The sequence below is a fragment of the Crinia signifera genome, unplaced genomic scaffold (genome assembly GCF_055691185.1).
Source record: "Crinia signifera unplaced genomic scaffold, ASM5569118v1 HAP2_SCAFFOLD_114, whole genome shotgun sequence".
NCBI classification, from domain to species: Eukaryota; Metazoa; Chordata; class Amphibia; order Anura; family Myobatrachidae; genus Crinia; species Crinia signifera.
This window is the reverse complement of record NW_028142008.1, coordinates 47811-61252: the sequence shown is the minus strand read 5'-3', so window position 1 is coordinate 61252 and position 13442 is coordinate 47811. Positions and strand designations below refer to the sequence as shown.

The 13442-nt window shown below is 51.2% G+C and overlaps 1 protein-coding gene across 1 annotated transcript in view; it reads left to right on the top strand.

Annotated features, from left to right (window-relative positions):
- LOC146052739 (uncharacterized) overlaps positions 1 to 4024 on the top strand; it is a 40072-nt gene extending 36048 nt beyond the window's left edge. The window contains exon 3 of the mRNA XM_083167936.1: positions 2000 to 4024. Within this exon, the coding sequence (XP_083024062.1) occupies positions 2172 to 3956 (1785 nt within the window). The 5' untranslated portion in view covers positions 2000 to 2171 and the 3' untranslated portion in view covers positions 3957 to 4024. The remainder of the gene's footprint in view (positions 1 to 1999) is intronic.
- Positions 4025 to 13442: the final 9418 nt, after the last annotated feature.

The following is a 13442-nucleotide window of genomic DNA, read 5'->3' as shown; positions in this document are numbered from 1 at the left end:
GCTATCACACTGCAGCAGCACAACACAGGAAGTCACAAGAAGTAACAGGATCCAGGAAGCATCCAGCACGCTACAAGCAGTGATCAGGTAAGTATTTGCAAGGATCAGGTCAGTATATCACGGCAGATAGGCACGGTGACCGCACTGCACGCAATTCCAGACCGGAATGGCGTCTGCAGTGCAGTCACCGTTAGTTTAAATCACCCTCCATGGCTGTGATTGGTTCGTCGGTCCGACGGGCCAATCACGGCCTTTGGGGGTGGGTGGGGTGACACCAGTGTCACCCTTACACCCCGTGGTGATTGGTGCTGTACTTTACAGCACCAATCACCTCCGATCCCTGTGTCACCGGCGAACGTTATTCGCCGGTACACAGAAAAACGCTGTAATTGGCTGTTCACACTGAACAGCCAATCACAGCGATCGCCGACGGGGGGGGCGGCATCGCCGCCCCACCTGGGCATGCAGGGACATGTCTGCTGTCAGGGACAGCAGACATGTTTAAACTGTCACCGCGTCTATAGACGCGGTGACAGTTTAAAGCCATGACGTACATTTATGCCATGTGTCGGGAAGTACATCCCGGCCATGACGTAAATGTACGTCAAATGTCGGGAAGGGGTTAATCTCTCCTCGTAGCTTAAATTCTCCATTCCCCTAATAAGCTTTATTGCTCGCCTTTGGACTTTTTCTAATTCTATGATGTCCTTTTTATAGTGTGGGGCCCAGAACTGCACTCCGTACTCGAGGTGAGGTCTCAGCAATGCTTTATACAGTGGCATAATTACCCTTGAGTCCCTAGTTTCCATTCCCCTCTTAATACATGCCAGAATTTTGTTGGCCTTTTTTGTAGCTACATTACAATGGGCACTACATCCCAGTTTGCTGTCTATTTGGACTCCTAGATCCTTTTCAAGTATGGAATTACCCAGTTCCTCTCCGCTAAGGTTGTAACTTGCACACTGGTTGTGTCTCCCAAGGTGCATAACCTTACATTTATCTACTTTGAACCTCATCTTCCATTTTTTTGCCCACTCATCTAGAATTGCAAGATCATTTTGAAGCATGGTGACATCTTCTGATGATTTAATGACTTTGCTAAGTTTTGTATCGTCCGCAAAGATGGATACATAAGATGAGTAACCCTATCCCAATATCGTTAATAAAAATGTTAAACAAAATGGGCCCCAAAACCGAACCCTGGGGCACTCTACTTAGTACCGGTATCATATCTCATACGGCACCATTCACAACCACTCTTTGTTCTCTATTACATAGCCAATTCCCTACCCATCTGCAGATATTTTCACCCAATCCTAGGTTCTCCATTTTATTAATCAATCTCTTGTGTGGGACAGTATCAAATGCTTTAGCGAAATCTAGGAAAATCACATCTACAGCATTTCCATTATCGAGGTTTTTGCTAACCTCTTCATAGAATCCTAGTAGATTAGTTTGGCATGAACGATTTTTCACGAACCCATGTTGGTTAGTACTGAGTAGACGGTGATGGTCTAAATATTCCTGGATACCATCCCTTAAAAATCCTTTAAATAGTTTACCCACAATTGATGTTAAACTAACGGGTCTGTAATTAGCGGGATCTTCCTTTTTTCCTTTTTTGAATATTGGCACTACCTCTGCTATTCTCCAATCTTTTGGTACTATACCTGACGATAGTGACTTGCTAAAGATATAATGTAGGGGGGTAGCTAGTTCATCCCTTAATTCCATTAATACCCTCGGATGAATCCCATCTGGCCCTGGTGATTTATTTGTTTTGAGTTTGCTTAGCTACAGTCCCACTATGGAATGAAGCAACTAGAAGGACTGTTTAACACACAAGGAGGCTAGATGTATGTGGACACATCAGTACACAAATGTAGCATCATTGTCAGTGTCTGTGATATTTGATGTTGTGTATAAATATACATCTTATACAATAAAAGTAGCGTTATCCTGGTAACCATTATACTTTTACATATTAACTTTCTTACAGGACATATAAAGAGCAGGATTCAAATTAAGAGGATTTTGAAAAAGGAAATTGTTCTCCGCTCAAGCCAACTAAATACATCATATCTCCTTACACCTCAGGAGGAGGAACAAACACAATTTTATTTTCTGGATTGAAGAAACATTTAGCAACTAATTTGTTTCTCACCTCATACATGATGAGTCTCACAGGAGAGAAACCACATGTGTGCTCTGAGTGTGACAAAGGCTTTACATATATATCACAGCTTCTCATACATCAGAGGAGTCACACAGGAGAGAAGCCATATAAATGTTCTGAATGCAGCAAATGTTTTTCCCAGAAGCCACATCTTCTCATACATCAGAGGAGTCACACAGGAGAGAAGTCATATAAATGCTCTGAATGCAACAAATGTTTTTCCCAGAAGTCAAATCTTGTCCAACATCAGAGGATTCACACAGGAGAGAAGCCATATAAATGTTCTGAATGCAGCAAATGTTTTTCCCAGAAGTCAGATCTTGTTATACATCAGAGGAGTCACACAGGAGAGAAACCATATAAATGCTCTGAATGCAGCAAATGTTTTTCCCAGAAGCCACATCTTATCATACATCAGATGAGTCACACAGGAGAGAAGCCATATAAATGTTCTGAATGCAGCAAATGTTTTTACCAGAAGTCACTTCTTGTCCAACATCAGAGGAGTCACACAGGAGAGAAACCATATAAATGTTCTGAATGCAGCAAATGTTTTTACCAGAAGTCAGATCTTGTTATACATCAGAGGAGTCACACAGGAGAGAAGCCATATACATGTTCTGAATGCAGCAAATGTTTTTACAAGAAGTCCGCTCTTGTCCTACATCAGAGGAGTCACACAGGAGAGAAGCCATATAAATGTTCTGAATGCAGCAAATGTTTTTCCCATAAGCCACATCTTGTTGTACATCAGAGGAATCACACAGGAGAGAAGCCATATAAATGTTCTGAATGCAGCAAATGTTTTTACCAGATGTCACATCTTGTCACACATCAGAGGAGTCACACAGGAGAGAAACCATATAAATGCTCTGAATGCAGCAAATGTTTTTACAATAAGTCAGCTCTTGTCCTACATCAGAGGAGTCACACAGGAGAGAAGCCATATAAATGTTCTGAATGCAGCAAATGTTTTTACCAGAAGTCACATCTTGTCCTACATCAGAGGAGTCACACAGAAGAAAAGCCATATAAATGTTCTGAATGCAGCAAATGTTTTTACCAGAAGTCACTTCTTGTCCAACATCAGAGGAGTCACACAGGAGAGAAGCCATATAAATGTTCTGAATGCAGCAAATGTTTTTCCGAGAAGAAAAATCTGGTCAATCATCAGAGGAGTCACACAGGAGAGAAGCCATATAAATGTTCTGAATGCAGCAAATGTTTTTCCCAGAAGGCAGATCTTGTCCAACATCAGAGGAGTCACACCGGAGAGAACCCATATAAATGTTCTGAATGCAGCAAATGTTTTTCAAAGAAGAAACTTCTTGTCCTACATCAGAGGAGTCACACAGGAGAGAAGCCATATAAATGTTCTGAATGCAGCAAATGTTTTTCCCGGAAGTCACATCTTGTCCTACATCAGAGGAGTCACACAGGAGAGAAGCCATATAAATGTTCTGAATGCAGCAAATGTTTTTCCCAGAAGTCAAATCTTGTCCTACATCAGAGGAGTCACACAGGAGAGAAGCCATATAAATGTTCTGAATGCAGCAAATGTTTTTCCAAGAAGTCAAATCTTGTCCAACATCAGAGGATTCACACAGGAGAGAAGCCATATAAATGTTCTGAATGCAGCAAATGTTTTTCCCATAAGTCACATCTTGTCCGACATCAGAGGAGTCACACAGGAGAGAAGCCATATAAATGTTCTGAATGCAGCAAATTATTTTCCCAGAAGTCAGATCTTGTCCAACATCAGAGGAGTCACACAAGATAAACTAAAAATGCTGTGTTGGCGGTATTGATAGACAGACAACACTATGGGCCTTATTTTGGTTCACTCTTTCTGACAAAATACTTCTTAGATGGACAAAACCATGTGCACTGCAGGGGGACAGATGTAACATGTGCATAGAGAATTAGATTTGGGTGAGTAATTTTGTTTCTGTGCAGGGAAAATACTGGCTGCTTTATTTTTACACTTCAATATAGATCTCACTTTGAAGTAAAACCCCACTCAAATCTAACTCTCTCTGCACATTTTACATCTGCCCCACCTGCAGTGCACATGGTTTTGTCCATCTAAGAAGAAATTTGTCAGAAAGAGTGCACCAAAATAAGGCCCCCAATGCGGTAAAGAGAAACAGAGCATCATATAGAGGTATAGACAGATTGGAGGTGGTATACACAGACAAATGTATGGATAGAACACCATAAGGGGGTATAGAAGGATGGACAGGTGACTAGGAGGACAGACCGAGAACCATATGGGGATTAGCTTGCCAGGAAGGGGCATACAGACATGGCTGGATCCTCTAACTATACAGGTATATGGGATGCAGCTGTTATGGGACTTGGTGGCTTGTGGGGGCCCTGAAGGCAATCCCACTGCATCCGCTATGTTTTTAATTTTTTTTATGTGTAATCACTGCTGCCAGTCTGGGGCCTGGTATTGTACTTATTGGGTGTGAGGCGGCAGGTGACTTTACAGTGTATGTACCCAATTGTGCTTGTACAGTGCCACATCCGTCAGCTGCACAGTACCATCACCACTACTGCAGGCACAGCCATACTTCCGGATTCTGCACTACAAGCAGCTCTGCCTCCCTCCCTGTACATGCACTGCTGGGCTCTACCTCCCTCCCTGTGTATGTACAGTGCTGTGCACTGCCTCCCTCCCTGTGCATGCACTGCTGGGCTCTACCTCTCTCCCTGTACATACACTGCTGGGCTCTACCTCCCTCCCTGTACATACACTGCTGGGCTCTACCACCCTCCCTGTACATACACTGCTGGGCTCTACCTCCCTCCCTGTATGTACACTGCTGGGCTCTGCCTCCCTCCCTGTACATACACAGCTGGGCTCTACCACCCTCCCTGTATGTACACTGCTGGTCTCTACCTCTCTCCCTCCCTGTGTACGTACACTGCTGGGCTCTGCCTCCCTCCTTGTGTACATACACTGCTGTGCGCTGCCTCCCTCCCTGTTCATGTGCACTTCTGGGGTCTGCCTCCCTCCCTGTGTACGTGAACTGCTGGGCTCTGTCTCCCTCCCTGTGTACATACACTGCTGGGCTTTGCCTCCATCCCTGTGTACATACACTGCTGGGCTCCGACTCCCTCCCTGGGTACGTGCACTGCTGGGCTCTGCCTTCCTCCCTGTGTACATACACTGCTGGGCCCTGCCTCCCTCCCTGTGTACATACACTGCTGGGCTCTGCCTCCCTCCCTTTGTACATATACTGCTGGGCTCTGCCTCCCTTACTGTGTACATACACTGCTGGGCTCTGCCTCCCACCCTGTGTACATGCACTGATGAGCTCTTCCTCCCTCCCTGTGTACATGCACTTCTGGGCTCTGCCTCCCTCCCTGTGTACATACACTGCTGGGCCCTGCCTCCCTCCTTGTGTACATGCACTGATGAGCTCTTCCTCCCTCCCTGTGTACATGCACTTCTGGGCTCTGCCTCCCTCCCTGTGTACATGCACTGCTGGGCTCTGCCTCCCTCCCTGTGTATGTACACTGCTGTGCTATGCCTCCCTCCCTGTGTATGTGCAGTGCTGGGCTATGCCTCCCTCCCTGTGTACATATACTGCTGGGCTCTGCCTCCCTCCCTGTTCATGTGCACTGCTGGGCTCTGCCTTCCTCCCTGTGTACATACACTGCTGTGCTCTGCCTCCCTCCCTGTGTACATACACTGCTGTGCTCTGCCTCCTTCCCTGTGTACATACACTGCTGGGCTCTGCCTCCCTCCCTGTGTACATACACTGCTGGGCTCTGCCTTCCTCCCTGTATGTACACTGCTGGGCTCTGCCTCCCTCCCTCCCTGTGTACGTACACTGCCGGGCTCTCCCTCCCTCCCTGTGTACGTACACTGCCGGGCTCTGCCTCCCTCCCTGTTCATGTGCGCTCCTCGGCTCTGCCTCCCTCCCTGTTCATGTGCACTGCTCTAACTCCCTCCCTGTGTACGTACACTGCTGGGCTTTGCCTCCATCCCTGTGTACATACATTGCTGGGCTCTGCCTCCCTCCCTGTGTACATACACTGCTGGGCTCTGCCTCCTTCCCTGTGTACATACACTGCTGGGCTCTGCCTCCCTCCCTGTGTACGTGCACTGCTGGGCTCTGCCTTCCTCACTGTGTACATACACTGCTGGGCCCTGCCTCCCTCCCTGTACATGTGCACTGCTGGGCCCTGCCTCTCTCACTGTGTACATACACTGCTGGGCCCTGCCTCCCTCCCTGTGTACTTGCGCTGCTGGGCCCTGCCTCCCTCCCTTTGTACTTGCACTGCTGGGCTCTGCCTCCCTCCCTGTGTACTTGCACTGCTGGGCTCTGCCTCCCTCCCTGTTCATGTGCACTGCTGGGCTCTGCCTTCCTCCCTGTGTACATACACTGCTGGGCTCTGCCTCCCTCCCTGTGTACATACACTGCTGTGCCCTGCCTCCTTCCCTGTGTACATACACTGTTGGGCTCTGCCTCCCTCCCTGTGTACATACACTGCTGGGCTCTGCCTTCCTCCCTGTATGTACACTGCTGGGCTCTGCCTCCCTCCCTCCCTCCCTGTGTACGTACACTGTCGGGCTCTCCCTCCCTGTGTATGTACACTGCCGGGCTCTGCCTCCCTCCCTGTTCATGTGCGCTCCTCGGCTCTGCCTCCCTCCCTGTTCATGTGCACTGCTCTGCCTCCCTCCCTGTGTATATTAACTGCTGGGCCCTGCCTCCCTCCCTTTGTACTTGCACTGCTGGGCTCTGCCTCCCTCCCTGTGTACTTGCACTGCTGGGCTCTGCCTCCCTCCCTGTGTACTTGCACTGCTGGGCTCTGCCTCCCTCCCTGTGTACTTGCACTGCTGGGCTCTGCCTCCCTCCCTGTGTACTTGCACTGCTGGGCTCTGCCTCCCTCCCTGTGTACTTGCACTGCTGGGCCCTGCCTCCCTCCCTGTGTACTTGCACTGCTGGGCCCTGCCTCCCTCCCTGTGTACATACACTGCTGGGCCCTGCCTCCCTCCCTGTGTACATACACTGCTGGGCCCTGCCTCTCTCCCTGTGTACATACACTGCTGGGCCCTGCCTCCCTCCCTGTGTACATGCACTGCTGGGCTCTGCCTCCCTCCCTGTGTATGTACACTGCTGTGCTATGCCTCCCTCCCTGTGTATGTGCAGTGCTGGGCTATGCCTCCCTCCCTGTGTACATATACTGCTGGGCTCTGCCTCCCTCCCTGTTCATGTGCACTGCTGGGCTCTGCCTTCCTCCCTGTGTACATACACTGCTGGGCTCTGCCTCCCTCCCTGTGTACATACACTGCTGTGCTCTGCCTCCTTCCCGGTGTACATACATTGCTGGGCTCTGCCTCCCTCCCTGTGTACATACACTGCTGGGCTCTGCCTTCCTCCCTGTATGTACACTGCTGGGCTCTGCCTCCCTCCCTCCCTCCCTGTGTACGTACACTGCCGGGCTCTCCCTCCCTCCCTGTGTACGTACACTGCCGGGCTCTGCCTCCCTCCCTGTTCATGTGTGCTCCTCGGCTCTGCCTCCCTCCCTGTTCATGTGCACTGCTCTAACTCCCTCCCTGTGTACGTACACTGCTGGGCTTTGCCTCCATCCCTGTGTACATACATTGCTGGGCTCTGCCTCCCTCCCTGTGTACGTGCACTGCTGGGCTCTGCCTTCCTCACTGTGTACATACACTGCTGGGCCCTGCCTCCCTCCCTGTACATGTGCACTGCTGGGCCCTGCCTCTCTCACTGTGTACATACACTGCTGGGCCCTGCCTCCCTCCCTGTGTACTTGCGCTGCTGGGCCCTGCCTCCCTCCCTTTGTACTTGCACTGCTGGGCTCTGCCTCCCTCCCTGTGTACTTGCATTGCTGGGCTCTGCCTCCCTCCCTGTTCATGTGCACTGCTGGGCTCTGCCTTCCTCCCTGTGTACATACACTGCTGGGCTCTGCCTCCCTCCCTGTGTACATACACTGCTGTGCTCTGCCTCCTTCCCTGTGTACATACACTGCTGGGCTCTGCCTCCCTCCCTGTGTACATACACTGCTGGGCTCTGCCTTCCTCCCTGTATGTACACTGCTGGGCTCTGCCTCCCTCCCTCCCTCCCTGTGTACGTACACTGTCGGGCTCTCCCTCCCTGTGTACGTACACTGCCGGGCTCTGCCTCCCTCCCTGTTCATGTGCGCTCCTCGGCTCTGCCTCCCTCCCTGTTCATGTGCACTGCTCTGCCTCCCTCCCTGTGTATATTAACTGCTGGGCTCTAACTCCCTCCCTGTGTACGTACACTGCTGGGCTTTGCCTCCATCCCTGTGTACATACATTGCTGGGCTCTGCCTCCCTCCCTGTGTACGTGCACTGCTGGGCCCTGCCTCCCTCCCTGTGTACATACACTGCTGGGCCCTGCCTCCCTCCCTGTGTACATACACTGCTGGGCCCTGCCTCCCTCCCTGTGTATGTGAACTGCTGGGCTCTGAATCGGCGATTACAGATAAAAAAATCTATTTTCTCTAACATCCATTATGGAATACAGGGGTTCAATACTATGGGGATAGAGATCCTCTGCAGGAGAGACAGGCACATAAGATCTTTCAGTGTGGGTGCACTGGCTCCTCCCCTCTCTCCTCCCCCCACCAGTCAGTTTTGAAAAATGTGCCTCAGGAGAGGCTGCACTTCTGAGAGCTCCAGAGAGATTTTTCAACATTTTGTTTCAGTTTGTTATTTTGGGGCGCTGCTTTTAGACCCAGGCAGCAGTCCTGCTTCGAGGGTGCCAGGGGAATGGTCAGTCCCCGGCCTCTTCAGGCGCAGAGCTGCCCTGCTGCAGGACTTTGTCCTGAGAGAGGTTTCTGTCACCGCACAGCATTGCGCTGGGGCGAGCAGACCTCCCAGCTGCCACACACCCCTGGCAGGGTCTGAAGACTACAAGTGGTGAGTACTGGTCGGGGTCCCCCACAGGGGGTACCCCGACTTTGTGCGGCAAGATGGCGGTGACAGTAGCGGCGGACCTCCCGCAGGTACCGCGCAAACTCCCATCTTTTATATATTTGCTGGCAGGTACAGATAGCCACTGGACCACCAGGGCTATGGCAATGTCTGGTTTTTGCATAAAGCAGATAAGGCTAAAAATGCCAGCTTTTTAATGCTAAAAGCACCAGCTCCGTTTTGGGGGCGGGGCTTAGCTCAGAGTGGGACCAGGCTCTGCTAGGCAAGACTTCCTGCATGCTGAGGTAGCCATTAACAGCTCCTCATCGGTGGGGTGGATCTGGTATCTTTCTGCCTGCTGAGACAGCAAGTTATAGCACTAATTAACACTTACATTGTGTTTGCCTAGCATATGAATATTGCATAGCACTGTTTTTCTGAAGAATTACTGTGTGTTTTACTGTGAACCAGCTCTCTCCAATCTGTGAGCTCAGGTTACAGGGTGCCCTGGATTCCCAAGTAGCAGTCTTGTGTTTCCCAGAGCAGGCGGATCTAGAGGGTGTTTTCAAAAACGCCTGGAAAAACTATGAGAAGAGGTTTCAGCCCACAAAGAGGTTCGCAAATGTGTACCCTTTTGAACCTGCAGGTAGAACATTGTGGGAGGAGCCTCCCATTGTGGACTCCTCAGTTTCACGCCTTTCTAAAAAGATGTTACTACCGGTCCCGGGTGTTTCCACCCTTAAGGATGGGGCTGACAGGAGACTGGAGACCACTCTCAAGTCGATGTATATGGCTAGTGGGGCCTCTCAACGTCCCGTACTGGCAAGTTGTTGGATGGCTAAGGCCATTCACACGTGGTCCACCCAGATCCAGGAAGGTTTGCTGGGGGACATGTCGGTGGTGCAGATAGGTGAAAATCTGCGTCACATTCAGGACACGACAATGGTCCTATGCGAGGCCCAGAAGGAATTGGGGGCCATAAATGCCCGCAACTCTGCAATGGCGGTCTCAGCCCAGAGAGCCCTGTGGCTGTGACCGTGGGTGGCGGACATGGACTCCAAACGCAGCGTGGAAAGTATCCCCTTCTCAGGGGAGATGCTTTTTGGGAGTGAGCTGGATGAGTGGATCTCCAAGGCTACGGCTGGTAAGCCCACTTTTCTTCCATCAGCCCCTCATGCGCCAAAACATCCATTTACCTTGCCTACCCAGCAGTCCTTTCGCGGGACTCGGTTCCGCTCCAGGGCCAGAGGTGCATCCAATGCCAACAGTGGTGGACGAGGTAAGTTCAGGAAACCTAACCCCTCTGGCACACAGGACCGTGCTGCCACTGCAGCTGCCTCCAAGCCGTCATCATGACGGGATCTCCCCACCACGGGATCCTCTCGAGGTGGGGGGTCGTCTGTCGTACTTCAGCCAGGTGTGGGATGCCTCGTGCCTAGATTCGTGGGCCAGGACTCTTATTTCGCAGGGCTACAGGCTGGAGTTCGACAGACCGCCTCCCAGAAGGTTCTTCAAGTCGGCCTTCCCCGCAGCAGCGGAGGACCGGATTCTCCTACAAGGGGCAATCCAGGGACTGCTCCAGTCCAGGGTAGTCCTGCCGATTCCAGGGCAGGGTTACTACTCTAACCTCTTCCGGGTGCCCAAGCCAGATGGGTCAGTGAGGCCCATTCTGAACCTGAAGGATTTGAACCCGTACCTGTGGGTGTTCAAATTCAGAATGGAGTCCCTCCATTCGGTCATCGCCAGTCTCGAGCCAGGGGAGTTCCTGGCTTCCATAGACGTCAAGGACGCCTATCTACACGTCCCCATTTGGCCCCCACACCAAATGTTTCTGAGGTTTGCGCTGGAAAGGGAACATTATCAGTTCCAGACATTGCCCTTCGGCCTGTCCACGGCTCTGCGCATCTTCTCGAAGATCATGGTGGAGATGATGTCCCTTCTACGGCAGCATCGGGTGAATGTCATCCCGTACCTCGACGACCTGCTGATCAAGGCAGGAGCCTGTTGCAGTGCTATTCAGCTGACCAGGAGGATCCTCTCGGACCACGGGTGGATTTTGAACCTGAAGAAATCATCCCTGGTCCCAAGTCAAAGGATGCTATTCCTGGGCATGATCCTGGACACAGCAGAACAGAAGGTATTCCTTCCACCGGAGAAGGTGGCTGCAATCCAGCAACTGGTGGTAGAGGTGTTGGCGGGCCCACAGGTGTCGGTTCACCTCTGCTTGAGGCTGATGGGCAAGATGGTGGCCTCCTTCGAGGCCATACAGTATGCCAGACTTCACTCAAGGACATTCCAGCTGGATATCCTGACGAAGTGGTCGGGTTGCCCCAGCCAGATGCGCAGGCTGATAACACTCTCTGCAACCACAAGGCTGTCGCTCCAATGGTGGTTGGAGTCGACAAATCTACTGGCCGGCCGTTCCTTTCAAATCCAGGATTGGCTTCTATTGACCACGGATGCCAGCCTGAGAGGATGGGGGGCCGTGGTTCAGGGTGTCCATATTCAGGACAGATGGTCCCTGTTGGAAGCCAAGCTCCATATCAAAAGGCTGGAATTGAAGGCGGTTTACTACGCCCTGTTGAAGGCGGGTGCAGGTGCAGTCCGACAATGCGACCACGGTTGCCTACATAAACAGGCAAGGTGGAACGAGGAGCATGCCGTGCATGAGATAAGCTGCCAGGATCATCTCTTGGGCGGAGCAAAACGTTCTGGCATTGTCCGCCATATTCATACTGGGAGTGGACAACTGGGAGGCGGAGTTTCTCAGCCGCCACGATTTCCATCCCGGGGAATGGGAATTACACCAGGAGGTGTTCACTGCCATTGCGGATCTGTGGGGGACTCCACAAATAGACCTCATGGCCTCTCGAAGAAACCACAAGGTAACAGGTACTGCTCTCGGACAAGGGATCCTTGTGCGGAGGCAGTGGATGCACTAACTTGGCCTTGGGAATACCGGCTGGTATATCTCTTTCCTCCGTTACCACTACTGGCAAAAGTGTCTAAAAAGAATAAGACACCAAGGAGCAGAGGCAATCCTGGTGGCACCAGATTGGCCTCGGCGAGCCTGGTTTGGGGATCTTCAGGCCATGCTGGTGGAAGACCCTTGGCGTCTGCCCCTCAGAGAAGACCTTCTTCTTCAAGGGCCGTTCGGTTACCAGGACTTGCCTCGGCTTCGTTTAACGGCCTGGAGGTTGAGCGGCAGATCCTGAGGCGCAAGGGTTTGGATTCCTCGGTCATAACAACCATGGCCCAAGCCAGAAAACCGGTAACAGCCTCCCATTATCACCACATTTGGAGGAGATATGTGGCCTGGTGTGAGGGAAATGCCCTACCACCTGCGGATTTTAAACTAGGTAACTTCTTGCGGTTCCTGCAAGCAGGTTTGAACTTGGGGCTCCAGCTGGGGTCCAGGTATCGGCCCTGTCTGGGTTTTTTTCAGAGAAAACTAGCATCCTTACCTGAGGTCCAGACTTTTCTTCAAGGGGTGTTAAGAATTCAACCCCCTTTTGTGCCGCCCACTGCGCCATGGGACTTGGATGTAGTCTTATCTTTTTTGCAGACATCCTGGTTCGATCCATTAGATCAGGCAGATTTGTGGTTTCTGACATGGAAGACTGTGGTCCTGCGGAATGGGATCATTCGTCAGACTGCATTTAGGTCTACAGTCATTAGGTCTACCCCACTAGGTCGACTGGCAGGAAGGTCGACCTGACTTAAGGTCAACATGGTCCAAGGTCGACATGACTTAAGGTCGAATTTGCATAAAGGTCGACATGAGGAAGGTCGACTGGTCATAAGGTCGACATGGGTTTTTCACTGTTTTTTTATCCGAATGTCAACACAGGCGACATGGACACAGTTGGCAATGAGAATCGGACCCTCGCTTCGCTCGCGATGCTTCGGGCACGGTGCCTCGCTGCGCTCGGCACACTATTTTATTCTCTACACCACGCCCGAGTGGATGGTAGGGCATGAAATACCGCCTGTCGGCACATGTCGGCTCAAAAAACAGTGAAAAACCCATGTCGACCTTATGACCAGTCGACCTTCCTCATGTCGACCTTAAGTCATGTCGACCTTGGACCATGTCGACCTTAAGTCAGGTCGACCTTCCTGCCAGTCGACCTAGTGGGGTAGACCTAATGACTGTAGACCTAAGTTCATTCTAATAGATGACCGCTTCCCGGTCCTGCTGGCCTTGGCTTCCTCCAGGAGGGTGTCCGAACTTGGGACCCTTTCTTGCAAGAGCCCTAATGTGAGGTTATCAGACTCACTGTAAATCTGTAATTACTATATTTTATTAGGTGTAGTAATTAATGTACTATTTTAGTCCGTCGGTACCCT